This window comes from Phycodurus eques, chromosome 5 (assembly GCF_024500275.1).
Source record: "Phycodurus eques isolate BA_2022a chromosome 5, UOR_Pequ_1.1, whole genome shotgun sequence".
Taxonomy (NCBI): Eukaryota; Metazoa; Chordata; class Actinopteri; order Syngnathiformes; family Syngnathidae; genus Phycodurus; species Phycodurus eques.
In genome coordinates, this window is record NC_084529.1 from 31,009,557 (window position 1) to 31,029,922 (window position 20,366).

The following is a 20,366-nucleotide window of genomic DNA, read 5'->3' on the forward strand; positions in this document are numbered from 1 at the left end:
CAGGCGGGGGCCGGGGATTGAACCCCGGTCCCCAGAACCGCGAGGCGGACGCTCTAACCGGCCGGCCGCCGTGCCGCCTGGTATTACTAGTGAAATAATATTGTGAAAAAATAAGAGTAAAAAATACCACCATGGTCTATATTACAGAGTGAATGTAAACGAATATTGCTTTTTTTTTTTCCAGCTGCATGAAGCAAAACAATTTGTCATACAAACCAGCACTACAACATTGTAAGGCACCCTGCAGGACACCCACACATTCCTGTCAGTACCATTGACCCAGTTGTCAATTACCCTCTGCCTGAATGTGTGCAATGGTGGGATGTTTTCCATTTGATTAACAGCAACATTGGCGCAAGTGCGGCACCACAACATAGCGATCATTGACCCCATTCAAAAGTGAAGATGCTGACTGGAAGACGACCAGTCTTCATGGAAACTCGGTGTCGGTGGCCTCAATCTTTGCAACGAAATACACAATCAATTACAGGCCGCCCTGGAAAAGCATGCATCAACAAAGAGCCCAGCGTGTGTCCAAAAAAAGAGGCAGCGAGTGACACGTTTTAGACGATCACAGTGTCAACACGCGCGAACGTGCAGATTCTGGAAGAGGAGTCCTTTTGGGAAGTTAGGTGAGAGGTCACTTGGCACTTGGGGGGGGGGGGGGGGGAGTGTCAAGGGCTAGTGTCATCGTGGGAGGGTTGGTCTTTGCCTGTATAAATACCAGACAGTGATGCGCACTGAGACAAGTGTGTGAAGATATTTCAAGACACAACCTTTTGATAAGGCGATGGCAAACTACAGGGGTGAGTCTTTCTATCTGTCTGTCTATCTATCTCATCAAATGTAATGTGATGTAAAGCGATCCTTGCTTTGTCTATCGTGAGGTTGCATTATGGATGTGGACCCGAAATGTCGTGAGAACAACTTGGCTCACCATAGCGGGGAGATCGATTGGAAGCGCTTGATTGTGCGTCGGGGTCAGCCCTTCGCCATCTCGGTGCGGTGCTCCGAGTCTGCCCTGCGCCAAAACCAGCTGGCTTTGGTTTTGCACCTTGGTGAGTAAAGTGGTGATCCTGAACTCAACTGACTGGTGGGTTAGCAGCTGCTCAGCCATTTGTGTGTGTGTGGGGGGAGGCTGATAGTTCTAATTAATGAGAAGTCCTGAAGGAATAAGAAAGAGTAGAACCTTACTTGTCGTATTCACTGCAATAACACTGATGTTCATCATCACAATGCTCAGATATGAGCTCAACATGTACTAGCTGTACATGGATATGCTCTAGAATAGCCAATGATACCCTCATAACATGATATTCTAATTTTCCGAATATAATACAAGGGTTGCGTGTCAGCTGTTGCCATAAGTGGGTCTAGGTGGTTTCTTTGGTATCAAGCTCCATCGTCCCGATAGAAAATGTTCAAATCTGTGTTTTCAACCCAATAGATGTGGGCCCGATCCAGGTTGAGGGTGTTACGTTTGAGTCTTTCCTCCGTTTCATGACAATGGTTTAAGGATCGGGTTGGTTGGCGGCGAGGCCATCCACGGTTACCGAGTTGGCAGGTCATCGATGACTGTGGAGATACAGTTCATGAGGCGCTTGATAAATGAACGTTGCGTCATTTCTCATTTGTTGCGTCTTTAGGTAAGCGAGACGAGGTGGTGATCAAGGTTGAGAAGGGCAGCCGCAGCGAGGGCGCTTGGTGGTTTGCAGAGGAGGTAGCCCAGGGTCAAGCGCTGTTGACTCTCCACAGCCCGGCGGACGCCATCGTCGGCCATTACTGTCTGGACGTGTCGGTGACGTCACCCAGTGGACACGTGCTGGAGAAGAACGATAAGATTAACTTCCACCTGCTTTACAACCCATGGTGCAGAGGTAAAAAAAAAAAAAATAAGCATGCATGCGGTGGTTTACCTAGCTGAAAGTGCTTATTTTTCTCTCGCTAAGTCAAATGATGATGTTTTGAATTTCTATGCGCGCCACAGATGATGCTGTGTACCTCCCCGATGAGAAGCTCCTCCAGGAGTATATCACGAATGAGCACGGCATCATATACGTGGGCAGCTCGGACTACATCGGCAGCCGCCATTGGCATTTCGGACAGGTACGTTTGCGTGTGTAGACAACCTACGTGTGAATTGCCGCAGCTGTGTGATAGCAGGGGCTGCTGTCAGCCTCATCATAAATTGTTGTTGTTGTTGGATCGCAAAAGCTTCTCGAGTGAGAGTGTCAGAATGTAACCAGACCACAGAAACAAGAGTGTCACCCATTCCCAGTTTGACGGGGGAAATTCTTAATCCATTGTCTTTGTTTCTCTGTCACAGTTTGAGGAAAATGTCATGGACATCTGTTTTGAAATCCTGGACAACTCCAACGATGCCTTGAGAAACTCAGAGAAGGACATGAAGCAAAGATGGGACCCCGTCTACGTCAGCAGGATCATCTCTGCCATGGTGATGACAACGATAGAGAGCCACTTTTCAGTTTACGGCCCTGCAATTGGTTGGCAACCTGTCCAGGGCGTACACTGCCTCCCGCCCAAAATGAGCTCCTCTCCTTGAGTTTCGTTTTCTTCTCACGCTTATGCACTAACCATTGAGTACGCGTGCCCAGGTGAACTCCAACGGTGACCGGGGCGTCTTGGTCGGCCGTTGGCAGGAGCCGTACACTGACGGAGTCTCGCCTTCCAAATGGACCAGCAGCGTTCCGATCCTCCAAAAGTGGAGCGACGGCAGAGCCCGGCCGGTCAAATACGGCCAGTGTTGGGTCTATGCTGCCGTTGGGTGCACAGGTGAGCCTTTGGAACATCTCTAACTATCCAGACCTCTCACACCGTTGCGAAATAGGGCCACCACGTCAAATTTGAGACATTTGCCTTTGGGGTTCAGTCACTATGTCACACATTTCATGATGTTAATTGTACCCTTTTTATTTGGGGGTGTCACCCCGTGTGTGATAAAGAGCCCTGTTGTGTGTTCTTTCCAGTACTGCGTTGCCTGGGCATCCCAACACGTCACATTACCAACTTTGCTTCAGCCCATGACACCGATGGAAACCTTTCTGTTGACTTCCTGTTTAATGAAAAAATGGAGAGCCTCGATACAAGAGGAAGGTCCGACAGCAGCTGGTCGGTAGCAAGATCAATGGAAATGATGTCCTTCTCTGTCATCACGTTATCCATCGTCGCATTTCTCACAACCTGCTATGTTAGGAATTTCCACTGTTGGGTCGAGTCCTGGATGACGAGAGCGGATCTTCCGCAGGGAAATGATGGCTGGCAGGTTTTGGACCCAACTCCTCAAGAATTGAGTGATGGTACATTCCGACTCTTTCTTATCTCTCCAACCTTGTTTGAGTAATTGAAGCTTCTGGATGTAACATTGGGGAAAAAAACCTTTAGCTAGCTCAGACTACCATCATCAAACACGTGTGGATGATAAGGTAGCGTGACAGCTCGCACGAATCTCTAGACGCACGCCAAAATCTGCCAATCTAAGCAAATTATAGCTGCAAAATGTCATTAGTAAGAAGCACATGCATTCCTAGACATCGTTAATAGACTTCATCCAGACTGTCCCCACAAAATGGCCGTTTTGCTTCTCAGGGGAGTTCTGCTGTGGTCCATGTCCTGTCGCGGCCATCAAGGAGGGAAATCTGGGCGTCAAGTACGATGCTCCGTTTATATTTGCTGAGGTGAACGCTGACGTCATCCACTGGATTGTGCGAAGAGACGGCCAGCGTCAGAAGGTGAGCCGAGGTTCATCCTTAAAACCTTGGACAGTGTGTATTTCATCGGAAACAAACGGCGAGCCATAATGTTACAGATCAGAGTGTTCCAGGACAGAGTCGGCAGAAACATCAGCACCAAAAGTGTTTTCAGCGACAACAGAGAAGATGTGACTCTACACTACAAGTATCCAGAAGGTTAGTGAACCGCATCGACGGGGGTAACTTTTACTCAACCGATGAAGTATTTTCGAACTACCGTAACATGACTTTAACATGGTTGTCTTTGCGTGTGGTGGTTCAGGATAGATTTCATGGGGATATACAGGAACTCAATGAGTTCAGTGAAGCTAACCGTGCAGCTGGCGTGGGATTCATTCCCAGTCACTGACAACCAACCTCTGATGGACGACCAGTGACCAGTCGATGGTGTCGTCCGTTGCCTTCGCCTTACGTCAGCTAGGGTAGACTCCCGCTCTTGTCGAGACTATAAACAGTACAAATGGCTTTGGGAAATAGATGGATTCAAACGGCGGACTATTTTGTCACGTAGCGGTTCACATCGGATCGATTTCCACTCAAGGCCCCCATTGAAAATTTCACCTGGTCGACTGTGGAGCGGTTTAGGTCCCTAGGTCGACTGAAAAGGCGAAGTGCTCCTGCAAATTGAAACTATTGAGTGTCTTCCACAGTGCACATCGGTTTATTCACGCTTTGGTTTTAGAAGGCTCATTAACGTCTTCTTCTTTTTTTCTTCAGGCTCCAAAAAAGAGCGAGAAGTGTACGAAAAGGCGGGACGACCGGCCAGAGAGCCGTCCACTGACAGGACAAAACCAGGCAAACTGCAGATGACCATCAAACACGCAGAACCTGTGTTCGGATCAGACTTTGACGTAGTTGTTCAGGTATGGGGTGCTCACACCGTGACAAAAGAATGAATGTGCTCATGATACATTCGCAGCACTGTGCAAAAAGTCTCTCGTCACTTTCACGTTGTCGGCGGGAAGTAGACACGCCTCAGCAATGACATGATTTGGGGCACAATTGGGAATGGATGTTGTTTGTCAAGCAGCCTCGGGAACGCTACAGTTAGTTATCGTACGCGATTGAAAACAAATCCGTAGCACGGGAGAAGTCTCGTTGGCATGTTTTACGACGGTGATATGTTCTAATGATAGCCTAGGTCGCTTGCGCAGCGCTGTGGTTTATAGATCGCACATATTTGGGGCAAGTGTTGTTTCTCAGGAAACATAATCGCACGCATTCAAATGAACCGATTTCCCTTGCAGTTGAAGAACGAAGGAGGAGCAGAAGTTCACGCTCGTCTGACCGTGCTGGCCATGGGGGTGACGTACAACTGCCGAGGCCGAGGGGAGTTTGAGAGACAAACCAAGAACGTCAGCGTGCCGGCCCACAAAGGTCGGTCGCTTGAAAAGCCCGAGTTTGGGAATGAATCGCATTCATTGGTTCAAGCACCCCAAAGACGCCGCGCATTGTTTTTTTGTTTGTTTTTCATACAGTAAAATAGCGCTCTATTGTAAAATATCAATGTCAAAAGATCAAGGTAAATGAGAGTAAAAGAGAAGGTAACATCTGCACACTTGCGCGGCGTGATCATGTCGCTGACGTCCGCAGCCTGGAGTCAGTCCGGTTGGCCGTTGACCACGTGTTCGCTGTTAGCGTCTTCTCCACGCTCCTCATTTTTTTTTTCTTTGTGCGCTCGACTGTTTGTACTGCTGCGTCTCCAGTTCACAAGGAGGTGCTGCGTGTGCGCTACGACGACTACGCCAAGTGTGTTTCTGAAAACAACGCGGTGAAGGTGACGGCGCTCCTGGAGGTTCAGGGAGACACCGGACCCGACATGGTCACGGCGAGAATCCCACTCGGTTTGCCTGAAGTCCTTGTCGAGGTGAGCGAAGGCTGACGGTCTGCATGCATCCCTCGGTGAGGTCGGGCAGGTCTGGCTCTCTGACGCGACTTTGGTCAATTGTCCTCGTGCAGGTTCCTGGTAAGGCTGTTATACACCAAACGTTAACAGGCTCCATCTCCTTTACCAACCCCCTGCCGGTGCCATTGAAGAGGGGCGTTTTCACCGTGGAGGGGGCCGGCCTGGTGTCCCCGACCGAGGTCAAGATGAAGTGAGGACAGACCCGGCGAGCAACGGAAGCACGACTTCGTTCCTAACGCGTGAACCCTTCATCTGCTTCTCTTTCAGCGGTGACATCGGCCCAGGCCAGAAAGTGTGCGTCAAGCTCAACTTCTCACCCGTGCGGAGCGGCGTGAGGAAACTCCTGGTCGATTTCGACTCGGACCGCCTCAAGGACGTCAAGGGGGCCGCGACGGTGGTTGTTATCAAGCCTTCGGTGCGCGCCTTCTGAGAAAAGGACCACAGAATCCACATTTATATTTTCAGCTGGCATATGAAACTTTTGATGCTCCTAATTCACATCTCTTTCACTGGCATCGTCTTTTGTCCGTGGACTCGTACATTAATCGCTGAACAAGAAGGGTGAAAATTCATCACTCCAGTAGCATGGTGTGCGTATGCATTCCAAATCAAAATGTATTTTTCTACGCTTGATTTTTACCCAGAATGTGTGCACTATTCTCTGATCGTGTAGACCTGAAATGAAAGATTTGCTCAAGATTCTTTTAATAAAGAAAATGTTTCTCGAACTGATCACCGTGTTGACCTTTATTGCGACTCGATGGGTGGCCTGGCGCTCCGGAGAAGCCAACCATATTTTCCGTTATATCTCGGTAATGAAGTTTTGCTTTTCCTGTCTACGACCCGTTTTGAGAACCTGTAAAGTGAATTGATAGATTTGTTTCCAAAATACGTACATACATTCTAGGCGTATGCCGGACGACGGACGAACGTATTTGATTCATAGCCGAAGGTTTAGCGAGGCGTGTTTTCAGTGCATCGTGAGAGCTCAGACAATGTCTCCGTTTTTCGCCATTTTGAAGCCTGATTTCATATACTTGCCAATTGTTTTTTTGGAATTCATTCAAAAGCGGCAGGTTTTTTACCAACACTCTTCTCTGTGGTGTGTCCAATTTACAATACATTTTTATTTGCACTTCACGCAGTACAGAAGATGAATGAATGAATGTCATGAGCATAGCCAGCCAAGAGGTCTTTAAGGCCTTCCCCCCCCCACTGCAATGCCCATCACACGCAAGAACTACGGTGGCCCTAAAGGGTCAAATCAACTCAAAATAGGAGCACTAGAGGCCCACAGGTTAGCAAAGGCGGATATTTGTGTCAGCCATGTGGCAAATGCCTCATTACTCAGTTAAGACGCGCTTTTGGACCCTTGAATGAATGAAACCAGCCAGCCACTAAAATTCATCTCTTAAACTCACACAGACTCATTGGTCAATATGAACAAGTGTATGAAGAGTGGGCATATGTGGCACATTGTTCAAGTGCCATTAATCATCCTGTCTTCAGAAATGAATATATGAGCAACTATTCCACCATTGATGGTGAAAGGATGCCATCCATGCGCATCATTGTGCTTTTCTTATCTTCGCACCTTCAACATGACTTTTATTACGTCCACCGGCAGGCCGCCGCATGTTAATTCATTTAGGCGACACTTAGTTTGAAGAGTGATTTATTGTTTGAACTGAACGGTGGTTACCTTGCTTCATATTATTGCACTTGAGAATATTTAAAGTGTGACTTAAAACACTGCCTATACAGCTAACTCAGGTTTTAGTTTGACCCTGTGGCATAAAAATGACAATTTAAAATTGTTAATTCGTTCAAAAATGTTTTAAAATCCAAACAAGCCTTTCCATTGTATTAGTATTATTAACAATTTTCACATTTACATGGGTCAGGTTTGGGGTTGAGTCCCTTTGCTTGGCATTCAAATTTAAATTGTATTTATTCTTATTATTTATTTATTTATCTCAATTTATACAGCGTCTTTGAGTGTCTAGAAAAGCGGTTTGGAGGTGTAATTAATTATTGTTATTATTATATTTTCAATAGATTTTTTCCTTAGGTCCACTATGTACCGAGGGACCCACATAAATTATGCTCCCACATGTTCATAAAATTATTCTATATGCAGCGAATATTATTTTAATCATGGGATATGTTGGTGAGAATTATTTATTCACCAACAAATCGTTCATGTCCAACTTGTGTTTTTTTTTATCCAAGCTCGTTTCTGTGTGGACAGCATAGTTGTAATGTTAATATTCTCCAGCGGAGGGAGACAAAGTCCAGCTTTTTGAAAAACTCAAATGCTTCCGCCTGCTTCGTCTAACTGTCTGTTATGGAGGTATACGTTCAAGGCCCAATATTATATAATATATATAATAATAATAATAATAATAATAATTACGTCCTATAGAACCCCTATGTAATGTGATCTTTCTCAACGTACTGTATATGTCAGGATGGCCGAGCGGTCTAAGGCGCTGCGTTCAGGTCGCAGTCTCCCCTGGAGGCGTGGGTTCGAATCCCACTTCTGACAGAGACATTTTTGTTTTGTTTTTATGAAACCTCCAAAATGTAATCGGTTACTGTCTCCGTGCAAAAGCGCTTGGGCCATTGAGTGCCGTATCAAATGCTCTTAACTGCTGCCGTGTTTCCCCTTGGCCTGGTCTCCTCCCACTTTTCAAATATTAACAGGTGGCGAGGCCTCGGGGGCTCACGTGGGTGGAGTCACGGATGTAGGAGACAGTGGCAGACAGCGGGAGGATGGCACTGTACGCGCAAGTGTGCGAGCGTGACTCACGCGCAGGTACGCGATATCAGATCGTGGAATTTTCACTGCAAATCCTGATACGTGCTTCTTTGGCTTTGAGTCTGTTGGGCTTCTTTTTCTTTTTCCCGCTGGAGACCTCTTTTTTTGTTGTTTTTGTTTTGGGTTTTCTTATCTATCCAGCCAATCATGGCAGACTTCCCATCCAAGGTTACCACGGAGACTGGTTCCCGGAACAATCAGCGGAGGACCAACCGCCTCAGAGGGCTGGCAGCTCATGTCACCGCGAGCGTGGACGTGTCTTTTATCAGGAGCATGGCCTCGGTCCTCATGATGGCTCAAATAGTGAGTGCTTCGGACGGTTCACATCATCCTTTGTTTTCCCGTTTCGAGTGTCAAAAGTGCAAAAGTGAGTTATGTTACCGGCGGGGGATTGAAATGATGTGCGACAAACGGCGACATTTCACAGTTTATGGGGCGCCCCCAACAAGGCCAAAGAAAAAGCACCCAAAAAAACCTTCGAAGCGCTCTTAGCTAAACTGACGTGAGGGAGGCCTTTGTCCATGACGGCGGTCCATCTTTTGGGATTCGATGAGCCCACCCCACCTCCGGAAAAAAAAAAAAAAAAAAAAAAAGGACAAGGGAAGAGACCAAACATGCCGACGTAGACCTATGAAGCTCGCTGAATCGAGCTCTCAGGAGATACGCTGACATCCCGCGTTCGACTTTTAAGGGCTCCGCTGTACGTTTATTGTCGGGTCAAGTTCGTGGAAAAGCCGCATGATGTGACCTCAGCAAAAGACTGATAACAGAGGAACGGTATAAAGTTATGACGTCTTTCCCGGTGCGGTGGGAAGTGGAATGTGTGTCGACAGAGAGCACAACAGCCCGCCGACATCATATTAAGGTTGGAAGTTAGTTGTTGTGAATTGTATCATTGTGTTTTGAATTCCATGCACAGCGGCAGCACAGAATTGTTGCGTAGGGTCAGCGTTTTCCAACTTGGATTGAGCCGAGGCGCATATTTGACATGAGAAATATCTCGTGGCAATGGTCGCATCACCAACCAAACAAACAAATATAAAGAGTTCCATTGCAAAAAGCAGACATTTCCATGTTGGGGTGAATTGCGTGAACGATTCAAAAACAGACAAGTTAAAATGTTTCACATAATGATCTCCCCCATCTGCGACTTTCATGACATCATCTCTCTTGGGGCGGGTTTTAGCGGCGTCGGTGATATCGTGGACCCGAGAGAGCGGACCGGAGAGCGGGCGGGCTCCCGCTGCGCCGCTGCGGCGGCGTTTAGGGTCGGGGGTCTACGGCTGACTTCGTTCCCCGCCAATCAAAGCGGCTCCTCTCGTTCCCTTGAAACGTTGCGTCACGATGCGGAAGAGGACAACGTGTAATAGCAGCGATCCGCGCGTGAGTGGAGCATCGTCGCTGCCCACATTGCCTGTGAGCGGGCAATGTGTCCTTATTGAACACAGAATGAGAAACGCGACTCAAATATGTCTGCCGACCTCTTCATCTGCCTGCCTGCCTGCGTCCTGATCCTGATCAAATTCGCCAAAATAGAGCCCTATATGACACTGGCGTAAATAGATGAAATGAACAAAGAAATAGGAATTGTAGCAAATAGCCATTTTCAGACCAATTATGTGACATTTGATTCTTTCCCGATGATCTCTCACGAGAAAGACTAACGTGCCGCGACCCGGTGATGAGGAACGATCCATGGGGGCCACCGCGGTTGCACGACACTGTACGTGTTCGGACGGCGGGCACGTGGGCCGCTGTTTGAGCGGCGTCGCCTCCTTGGACAATCACTCCGTAACCATGGGGAGTGGGTGTGCGGGCCGTGTTGAAAGCGCAGGCTGTGGAGGACGTGACTGTTCAACGTTTGTCTTTCGCGAGCGTCCGCCTTGATCAGCTCCGGCTGAAGCGAAGCCGGACTCATCGGGCCTCTTTGCGAGCAGTTTGGGGCTTTTCCAGCGGTTTTTTCGACCCAGCGCCACTGTGGGGCGTGCGATGCTTCACGCGCTCGCCGCAGAAATCATGAACTTGTGTGAACCTGGTGTTTTATGATATCATATATGTAACTAAATACCTCCAGACACAATATAAAGTACACCAGTCCAATGTCATGAGCTCTAATACCAAAAATCCTGCTTTTATCAAAATAACAGTGCTCCATTTTTTTTTTTTTTTTTTTTTTTTTGTGTGGAGCCTGAAACTTTCCTTTCTTACCCGGCCACAGATGAATGTTCTACCCTGACGATGCACTGAAGACGGACGGCTGTCTATAAAAGATCGAACTGCGCCCATCGAATAAGTTGACTCTCTGAATGACCCCCCTAAAAGTAAATGATCATTTCGCATCGCCTTACGAAAAGGGCTCGCCTCACATTTTCTTGGCAAACGGCCTGCTTTTTTCCTGCCTTCTGCACTCATTTGCACGTAAATACTTATACTTGATGTTATGACAATAAATCATACATTCTGGGGAGGAACAACATTTTAGAGTTGAGGGGAATAACATAAGGAACTCATAAATCCGAAGGAACATGGATTTGCGTCAAATCTAGAATGTAATACGACGTGACGGTAGGTCGTCGCACCACTTGACGTCTTGTGTGTGTTTGACGTGTCGAGGTTTGGGGGCTGCTCCACTGGGCGCTGATCGCCAGCGGGCCTTACATGCGGGCGCCGGCCAACGGCTGGGTGCTGTTTGTGGCCGTCACGTTCTGGCTTCTCACCGGCATCCTCTTCTCCATGAAGCTCTTCGGCGCCCAGAGGAGACCCGCCGCTGTGCCCTGGCCGCTCACGGTACGTACAAATAACGGGTGAAGCCGCAAAAGCTGCCGCCGAAACAAAACAATGCTCCTCATGTGACTCGTTAAGTTCGGCACGTGTATGTTGTCAAATAAAAACGGGGATTAGAAAGGAGATCGTGACGGTGTTACCGTACATTTCTGCGATGTTTCCTTTGCCAGCTGACGGTGTACCACGGAGTAGCCACGTTCCTCTATCTGAGCGCTTTCCTGGCCAATGCCGCGTCTGTGCAGGCCTTCTCCTCCAGCTACTTCTTCGGACATATGGCCGCCGCCGCTGTGAGTGCACTGCGACGCACATGCAGTACACAAGGACACCGAGGCGTTCTGATGAAGGCTCAGGCGAAACTGTTGGGATAAACCTCCAAATCAATTATTGAATCAATCAGGGCTTGCAGTCGTCACTTTCTTTTTTAGACAATAGTCTCGCGACCGCTTTGAAGTGCCTTTTTGATTTTTTTATCGAAATGTTACTCGGCGACAGTGGCAAGAGTTGGATCTCGGAACACATGATATCTGTTCCTGTTTTTGGTTTGGTTGACCAGCACTATGAAACAGATTGTGTCACAGCTTTAAATGTTGCACTGCCCTCCTCTGCAACGCCGTTGATTTCGCATACTGTGAATGGTAACGCTCCTGGAATTACAACAACGAGAGAGAGGAAAAAGATGTATTATATACGTATTTGCTCCTCAAATATAGGCATAGAAGCTGCGTGCAGTTTTTCCGTCTCACACACACACACACACAGCCTTGGCCTCTGTATTCTAAAAAAGGGTTATCTGTGACAGCATGTGACAAGTTAAAGGCCCATTAGTGCGACGTTAAAGCTTACGATCCTTCATATAACAAGGGCGCGCACACGAAACAGAGCGTGACCGTGACGACCTTTGTCTGGCGGTCGTAAGAACTCCAGTTTCCCGTCGATGTCTCTCAGCCATGTCGTTTCTCCGCCTGTGCGGTTTTTTGCCGCAGTGGTGACGGCGGCTTACGGCGTCAATGCTTTCTTCTCCTATTTGGACTGGAAGGGAGACGGAGGGAACGCTGCCACCGCCACGGTGCCCACCTAGGAATCAATCAAAGAAAAACCTCGGAAAGACTTTGATCGCTGCCAGGTCGGCAATCGACAAGGAGACATGAGATGATTATTGTTGCCGACTCTGAAGATGAATGTGAATAGAAACACACGTGGATGACGTCGACACCGTAGCTCACCAGGCATCCAGTTGTTGAACTTTCAAGTGGAAACCATCTGTTTAATAACTTAGTCTGTTCAACAAATGCCGACAAACAATTATTTTTTGCCTCTTTTGTTTCAAGGTAATGTTATTAATAAAACATTTGTACCCATATTACAGTTGTAGGTGATTATTCAACTGCGCATTCACAATATTCAGAAGACATTCTAAATCCGACTTTAAGTTCCTTTATACAATATATAGGGTCCTTTTATTTATTGGCAATCTTAGATAAAACACCAAAATGAGTCATGGTTGGGTCTTCCAGCATGTCAATGACCCAAAAATGTATTGCCAGGGCAACAAAAGCGGCTCAAGAGGGACCTGAAGCTTCCAGAAAACCCAAAGAACTGAGAAGGTTTCTGAAAAGCAAAGACTCTCAACTGATGGGACAAGGTCAGCTCGTCAAAAATATTTCTTTGTATGCATCGTGTGTTCTTATTTCGATTTTCCACTACAGTAGAGTTCCCCCATGCAACAAAGGTAAACAGCAGGAAGTGGAGCCGCCTCACGCTTTAGCCACGAGTTTCCTCTGAGAAGCGTTGCTCTTTCGAGTGGGCCAAAATCCTCCCGGAGATGCACAAGAAACATCTCCTCGTCGTGCTTGCCAGCAAGGGTTTTTCCACCGACGACTAACTTGTGTTCTGCTTGGCGATCAAATCATTCTTTCACTCAATAAAATGGGACATTTTATAACAACTGATATTTGGTCTATCACCATAATCAACAAGTCAGATTGTTCATTTCTTTGCGAACAAATGAACAAATTCAGCAGGGATCAAATAATTATTTCCCCTACTGTATATTCAACTTTTTGAAGGTACTAGTGAAATTGCACATTAAATAAAAAAATGACAATTAAACCAATGGCAGATTGGAGGCTTTTCTCCTGTTTATTAGAAAATGTGTCACAGGCATTTCATCATTACACAAATACTCGATACAAATCACTATTTACATTTTTTTTTTTATTTTTTTTATTTTTTTTAAATCACTTTCACAGGCACAACATGCAATCAAACCAATATTGTAAAAATGTGAGGAATTCTTGTTTAGCCACAAACTCAAAACATCTAACACAAACGTGTGTTTTTTTTCTCCATCAGTCTGCGCAGCTCTCATTCAGTACTATTTGCTCGACAAAAACATAAGTTAAGATTAGTACCAACAACAGTATTTATGACAAAAAAATAAATAAAATCCTCCTGATGTTGTTTATGAATCAAGATGAATGTAACATATCACGTCTTCTTCATTTTCCATCTTAAACAGGGAATTAGCATTTGGGGATGTTTTGTACACAAATACACTTTTTAGGGGTCCAGCTGTGGTAGCACACTGGCACATTGGTTAGCACCTCTTCTATAACAACAAGCATGTTTCGGTTTGGACGAGTCTCAGAATCTGCATGTTCTCCCTCAGCTCGTGTGGCATCGCCAACTTCCTCCCACGGTGCAAAGGTTCACTGAGGACTACATTCCTATCGCTGCGAGTGGTTGTCTCTTCCCATGTGTCAGACTTGAGGTTTATGGATGCGTTTTGAGTTCAATCGACAATATTTTCCATAATGTGGCACACATACACGTGTCTATTGTGTGTGTGCGCGTGTGTGTGTCATTGCAACTGATTGGATCCAGTGTGGGTGGAGGCTGCAGGGGTTAAAGGTGTGACTATCAGTCCTTGGCTCAGGTCCAGACTTCGTCCCTCCTTTTCCTAGAAAATACCCAATATCGTTAAAAAAAAAAAATGCCACGAATTGAAAATAGGTGATAAGCGCTCTTTATGGACATCCTTTCCCCAACCCACCACTTTGTATTGCAGAACCATCTCCTTGAAGGCCACAAAGTCAATAAAGGACAGCAGTATGTCAACAATGTCGCCTGACACTTCGTCTTTGTGCTCCCTATAGGTGGAGGGGAAAGAAAGGCATGATGGGAATTACCGCTTTCAACGCGTGCCATCTAGTGGCTAGCTGTGAAACACAACTCGCATACACGACAACAAACAACAACATTGTAGTACAGCGAACCCCACACCAAGTCGTGGTTTACCATTTACAAATCCATCCATCCATCCATCCATCCATTTTCTGAGCCGCTTCTCCTCACGAGCGTCGCGGGCGTGCCGGAGCCCATCCCAGCTGTCATCGGGCAGGAGGCGGGGTACGCCCTCAACTGGTTGCCAGCCAATCGCAGGGCACATACAAACAAACAACCATTCGCACTCACAGTCACACCTACGGGCAATTTAGAGTCATCAATTTACCGACCATGCATGTTTTTGGTATGTGGGAGGAAACCGGAGTGCCCGGAGAAAACCCACACAGGCACGGGGAGGACACGCAAACTCCACACAGTCGGGGCCGGGGATCGAACCCGGGTCCTCAGAACTGCGAGGCTGACGCTCTAACCGGTCGTCCACCGTGGAGCCAAGTTTAGCGTGGCTTGTTAGTGGAAGTTACGGAGAGTCTTCGCCATGTGCATTTTGATTCTAAAATCAATCAATCAATCACAACCATTTATTTTAAAGGTGGGGGGGGGGCAATTTCTTGGTGGGTGTTTACTGTCGTAATAACTCATGTTTTTCAGTAGTTGAACAAAAGCAATACCAGTAACAACACTTCCAGGACAAAACCGTCTTTTGAACACCCTTAGTGTGAGCATGTGGGTTTAAAAATTCGACATATTGAAGAAATGTTGATGTCAGATAAGGTCATCCACATTATCTTGACAAGCACAACAGCACGGTGAGCTGCCGTGTTTTTTTCTTTGCTTTGGTTGTGATGCACTTAGTAATAGCATCAATAGCGAGTAGAGCCAAGAGCCTTGTGCCACGCGCTGGAAAAGGGGTGTGGCAAGTGGCTGATCAGTCACGTGTCACCTGTTTAAATTTCGGAAGACTGAGGGGGAAATAAGACACTGATTGTGATTGCAATGCTTACATGAGATGCTCAATGAAGGTGGACATATTGAAGCTGGGGATCCTCTTGATCAACTGCTGCTCCACATATTTCTCCAACAGCTCCACCTACACACAAACAACCAATGAGAATCAAAATACAGCTACAGGCTGTCGTGCAATTAAAAGTCGCAGCTATGACAACACCAGGCGGGTAATGGAGAAATCAACTAAGGAAACATATTGGCAACACGCACATCTAGTGAGCTGGAGCCTATCGCATCGACAAAAAGTTCAGAATTCCAGCTTTCATTTCATGGTATTTACATCGAGATGTGTTAAACACCTCAGGAGGGAGCACCTTTTGCTTGAAGCCTCCCACTTTTCAGGTGAGCAAAGGTATTGGAACAGACATTATTCAATTAACTTTGTGTATAACATTTAATATTTGGTGGTGTCATCCTTACTTGCAATAAGTGCATCAAGCCTGCAACCCATTGACTTCACCAGCCAGTTGCATTCTTCATTTGAATTTTTTTCCCAGGCCTTTACTTCAGCCTCTTTCTGTTCTTGTTTGTTTCTGGGGGTTTCTCCCTTCAGTCTCCTCTTCAGGAGGTAAAATGCATGCTCTATTGGGTTAAGATCCGGCGACTGACTTGGCCAGTGTAAGACCTTCCACTTTTTCCCCCTGATAAAGTCCTTTGTTGTGTTGGCAGTATGTTTTGGGTCATCATCTTGTTGCATAATGAAGCTTCTGCTGATTAGTTTGGATGCATTTTTCTTTAAATTGCCAGACAAAATGGTTTTGTAACAAAATACAGATAATACTTCATGTTTTGATCATATGGGTAGAAGCAAAATCATGCATTGTAAAAATGCATTATACATAGGTAGAAGAGTTTTCCAGATTTTTGAGGTCAACTTTGGGGGTGCGCATTATACACGAGAAATTACAGTATCTTTTTACCAAGGCCATCACAATGCCATGAGGAGTGTGTTGGGGAGAGCACCAGTTAAAAAATAAATGAATTCATTAATTAAAAATAAATTACAAAACAAAAATCACTTTTGATACCAATTAAATGGTCCATCTTTTTACAGTAATAATGCTAGAATTTGAATTTTGATGAGTTGAATTTTGTAATAATAATGGGAAATAGTTTTCGAGAAACGATACATCCGCACGGCTTGTCCTGGATGAGCGGTACAGCCTACAACCACACAACCAACCGTTTTGCCAAAAATGTCATTTAAAAGGCAAAAAAACTGCCCGAGGATCATGCAACGCAAAGCCGGAATAGACACAACATGGCATCCGTAAACCATGTGATGTGGATTTCACCAATGCGAAACACTGCGGTGAGTTCAAAGCTTGTCCAGATTTTTGTTTTTTTAAATATTTTTTTTCATAAAGTTTATCCCTGGACTGGTCACCAGTCAATCGCAGGGCACATACTGAGAGAAAAAAAAAATTCACACTTACCGACTATTTACTCTTCAATTAACCTAACATGGATGTAGGGTTGAAACTCAAACAAGAACAGGCGAGAAGGAAAATTCCAACCCCAAACTATGAGACCGACGTGCTAACCACCACTCACATATTCATTGAAAATGGGTGTGTAGCTGAGCTTGTTCTCATCAGTGTTGTCAAACTCTTGGTAGTGTTTCTCCATGAAGTTCTGCTGTAGTAGCTGGAAAGCCTCCTCTAAAGGAGAGGGCAAAGAGAGACTATCACTTTTTCATTCTCACCCAAAAATCCCGTACTGTACCTTAAAACTGAATAGGAACGTATTGCGATCATCTCACCCATAATGATGTCTTCTATGCAACCAATAACAGAGTCGAATGCAGTGTCAGCAGCTGAGGAACTGAAGGCAGAACGAAAGACGTGAAAGACTGGCACAAGCTTCAGTGTTAAATTGCTCTGCTGGTTTCAACCCACCTGGAGATCGCAAAGGTTTCGTCCTCCATGTCAACCATGTCCACAATGTTTTCGCCGCAGCCCTGCGCACCTGTGGCGGGGAGGTGGGGTAGACGTCTGCTTTAAAATGTAAACCTCTTTACTTCGTCACCGCTGTATTTTATCACACACCTTATAAGTTTAGCTCTATACTCAACGCCCACGTCAGATAGCCGGCTAGCGTAGCTCGGGCTAGCTAAACACGTGAGTCAATACAAAGTACCAATTGTCCCCATTTTTAATGCCAACTAGTATTCAAATTATTATTATTTTTTTTTAAATTCACTTACTTCGTCCCCGAATGTCCATGTTTAGGCGCTAATGTGGACTCGTAAAATAGTGAACGTAGTGGTGTTACCAAGGAAACGATCACCCGGTGCGGCTTTCCGTCGTGTCCGACAGAATCAAGCGTGAGCAAAGTTAGTTCCTATATAACGCGCGCTAGATACAAACCATGTTGCTTTGTAGGTAAAATATAAATAAAAATACATTTAAAAACTGGACCACTGCCGACTTCAGATATTTGTCTCAAAACGTTGTTTCTTACAGCACCTGTCACAATATTCAATGTGATTGATACACGTACAGACAAGAAGTCGAATTGCAGTGAAATCGCATCTTTTAATGAAGATTTGACATTTTACAACTGTCATTAAAGCCAACGCAATTTGACCTCCATTAATTGATAGGCAAATGACATTGGCAGTACTGCATCGCCGTTTTCCAACCTTTATTTAGCCAAGACACATATTTTACATTACAGCAATCTCACAGGACACAACCAAACAAAAACAAAAAAAGACCCCAAAACTACTGTGTACATCCGCAGCACCGGACTAATGATCTCGTTTCAATGTACAGGTACTCACAAATGTATTTAAGTAACCACAGGTTGATTCGGGGTCACAAACCTGTTTGACACTGATGCGAAGGGCTCCCAAATTTGCTCAAATTACCTTTAATTATATGTTCTTAGTAATTAATGATATGCATGTATGGGAAGACATGGTGGATCCCTTTAATGGCCCCCCCTAAAAATCACAAAATTCCACTGATTAGTTGGAGTAAGACTTGCCATCTGATAACAATAGGACTCATCTACAGCGACGTGGTAACTTGTTTGTGCAGTCACAATTGAGCTCCAAATAGGTCAGCACTAGCAATATCTGCAAACAGAAAGCTAGCATAGTAGGAATTAAGAGATTTGTGCTGGCTTTTCTCTTTACTTTGTAACCACGGGCATATCGTAAGTTGTATTTCGTTTTTTTTGGGGGGGTTTCGAAGCTTGTAACTATTCCATTTTAGCGTTTTATTTACACAGTTATACATTTCCTTTGTTCCACATTGTTTAAAGAAACTTGACATGATAGAGAAAAACTCAGATTAGTTTTGGATTCCGCACCCAAAAATTAGTTAAAAACAGCTGTCAGACCTAACTCAACAAAAATTGTGTTCCCGTGTATTTATTCTCTATTAATCCATTTAAGACCACATTAAAATGGTTCCAACCCGAAGCATTTATTCAAGAAAATAAGAAAAATAGAATGTTTAGCCACTCTTCATAAAAGTAAACAGGAGGGAGGCCTGAATTCTCCCCACTTTAAACACTATTCTTTAGCTAATCAATTAGAATACCTCATCAAATGGATGCACCACAATGAGGAGCATCATTGTTAGCTAGAATTACAACGGATAGACTGCGACATCATCAAACTCTCAAAACTACATGTAAACGTTTCAAGAATCCAATAATCGCATCCACCTTAGCGGCATGGTGGAAAAGTCTTGAAGCTACAGAATCTCAATTAGCTCCCAGTATGCTCTCCCAAATCTAGCACAATCCAGATTTCGAAATTAACAACATATGCCTTTACTTTCAGCACGCAGGTGTCAAACTGGTGGCCCGGGGGATAGATCCGGCCCACCACATCATTTTATGTGGCCCGCGAAAGCAAATCAAAATCGCTAATTGTAATACCGTTGAGATATTTGCAAGCTTTTTTTTCTTCTTCTTTTTACCAACCCCCCTTTGAAAAGGCTTCTGATTTCAAAACTGCACATTGATGAACTGGTTATTCATCAATGTGCTGTGTATACTGTAATTACAGTATTTGAGGTCATCTTTCACGTATGAGTCGACAGTCGTAGCGGCCCTGCGAGGGAAGTCATAACTGCGATGTGGCCCGGGACAAAAATGAGTTTGACACCCCTGCTTTAGCATATGGGAACATGGAATTGACCACCTACAACAACTATTTGACAATAATACTTTTATGACAGGTGATGAACTGTTCCAAGAATTTCAAATAACAGGCGGGAACTTCCTTCAATACAATAAACGCAGCAATAAAATAATAACAAAAAGAATACCAACACTTCAGGGCACCCTTGAACCGGCGGAGTTTGTTCAGCAAACAGTGAAGCTTCTCCCACAAAGGGAAAACAGAAATATCTCAAAAGTTTATAACACCATGCACTAAATCAATGCACTTACTAATCACTAAATGGGAGGAAGACCTTTCTATGTCTGCTGCCGGTCTTGGTGGCGGGGCCTGTGGGGCAGTGTGGGGGTTGGCTGGAGGGGTGGCGTTGGGTCCGTGCGGGCTCCTCTGGGTGGCCGGTTTTCGGGGCGCCTCGGTGGGGCCGGTGGACCACCCTGCACCCCTCGGTGTGGGAGGTGTCTCAGCACCAGGCCGCTCTCGGGTGGAGTCCTGGGCCCGACCCCGCTTCTCGACTGGCTAGGGTGGGGTCCTCAGCCCCCCTTTGCGCAGGCTGGCACAGCAATTACAGGACACTTCTGATGGTCATTGTGCATGCGAAACGGTGTCAATTCACTTGGATGTGTCCGCAGACACACACCCCTGGACTCTGTCGCTGGGTGTGGGGCCACTCACTCGTTGCAACAAATAGAGTAACTTATAACTACGCAAATACAAAACTTATGATTTACGGAGTTTAGTCAAACAACTGATGATGAA

The 20,366-nt window shown here is 45.6% G+C and overlaps 3 protein-coding genes and 1 non-coding gene across 5 annotated transcripts; 3 read left to right on the forward strand and 1 right to left on the reverse strand.

Annotated features, from left to right (window-relative positions):
• Nucleotides 1–764: 764 nt before the first annotated feature.
• On the forward strand, nt 765–6,344 carry tgm2l (transglutaminase 2, like). Its single transcript, XM_061677070.1, has 15 exons — nt 765–806; nt 888–1,058; nt 1,647–1,877; nt 1,988–2,106; nt 2,327–2,455; nt 2,616–2,793; nt 2,988–3,129; nt 3,214–3,317; nt 3,607–3,749; nt 3,827–3,926; nt 4,488–4,633; nt 5,018–5,147; nt 5,477–5,637; nt 5,730–5,866; nt 5,944–6,344. The coding sequence occupies exons 1-15, from the start codon at nt 791–793 to the stop codon at nt 6,104–6,106; spliced, it is 2,070 nt and encodes a 689-aa protein (XP_061533054.1). The 5' UTR covers nt 765–790; the 3' UTR covers nt 6,107–6,344.
• A 1,797-nt stretch (nt 6,345–8,141) lies between these two features.
• trnal-cag (transfer RNA leucine (anticodon CAG)) lies at nt 8,142–8,224 on the forward strand. Its single transcript has one exon. It is a non-coding gene; the product is annotated as a tRNA-Leu (tRNA).
• Nucleotides 8,225–8,483: 259 nt separating this feature from the next.
• On the forward strand, nt 8,484–12,910 carry pllp (plasmolipin). 2 transcript variants are annotated; one of them, XM_061677071.1, is made up of 4 exons: nt 8,484–8,800; nt 11,111–11,284; nt 11,452–11,568; nt 12,826–12,910. In XM_061677071.1, exons 1-4 carry the CDS (start codon nt 8,645–8,647, stop codon nt 12,853–12,855), a joined length of 477 nt encoding a protein of 158 aa, XP_061533055.1. In that variant the 5' UTR covers nt 8,484–8,644; the 3' UTR covers nt 12,856–12,910. The 2 variants fall into 2 exon arrangements, with proteins under 2 accessions (XP_061533055.1, XP_061533056.1); XM_061677072.1 differs by lacking the exon at nt 12,826–12,910 and adding an exon at nt 12,251–12,503 and having other exon boundaries at nt 11,452–11,567.
• A 486-nt stretch (nt 12,911–13,396) lies between these two features.
• arl2bp (ADP-ribosylation factor-like 2 binding protein) lies at nt 13,397–17,774 on the reverse strand. The gene is made up of 7 exons (XM_061677073.1): nt 17,679–17,774; nt 17,371–17,440; nt 17,235–17,296; nt 17,027–17,133; nt 15,469–15,554; nt 14,334–14,430; nt 13,397–14,240 (listed from the first exon to the last, which is right to left on the reverse strand). Exons 1-7 carry the CDS (start codon nt 17,695–17,697, stop codon nt 14,142–14,144), a joined length of 540 nt encoding a protein of 179 aa, XP_061533057.1. The 5' UTR covers nt 17,698–17,774; the 3' UTR covers nt 13,397–14,141.
• Between the last annotated feature and the right edge of the window lie 2,592 nt (nt 17,775–20,366).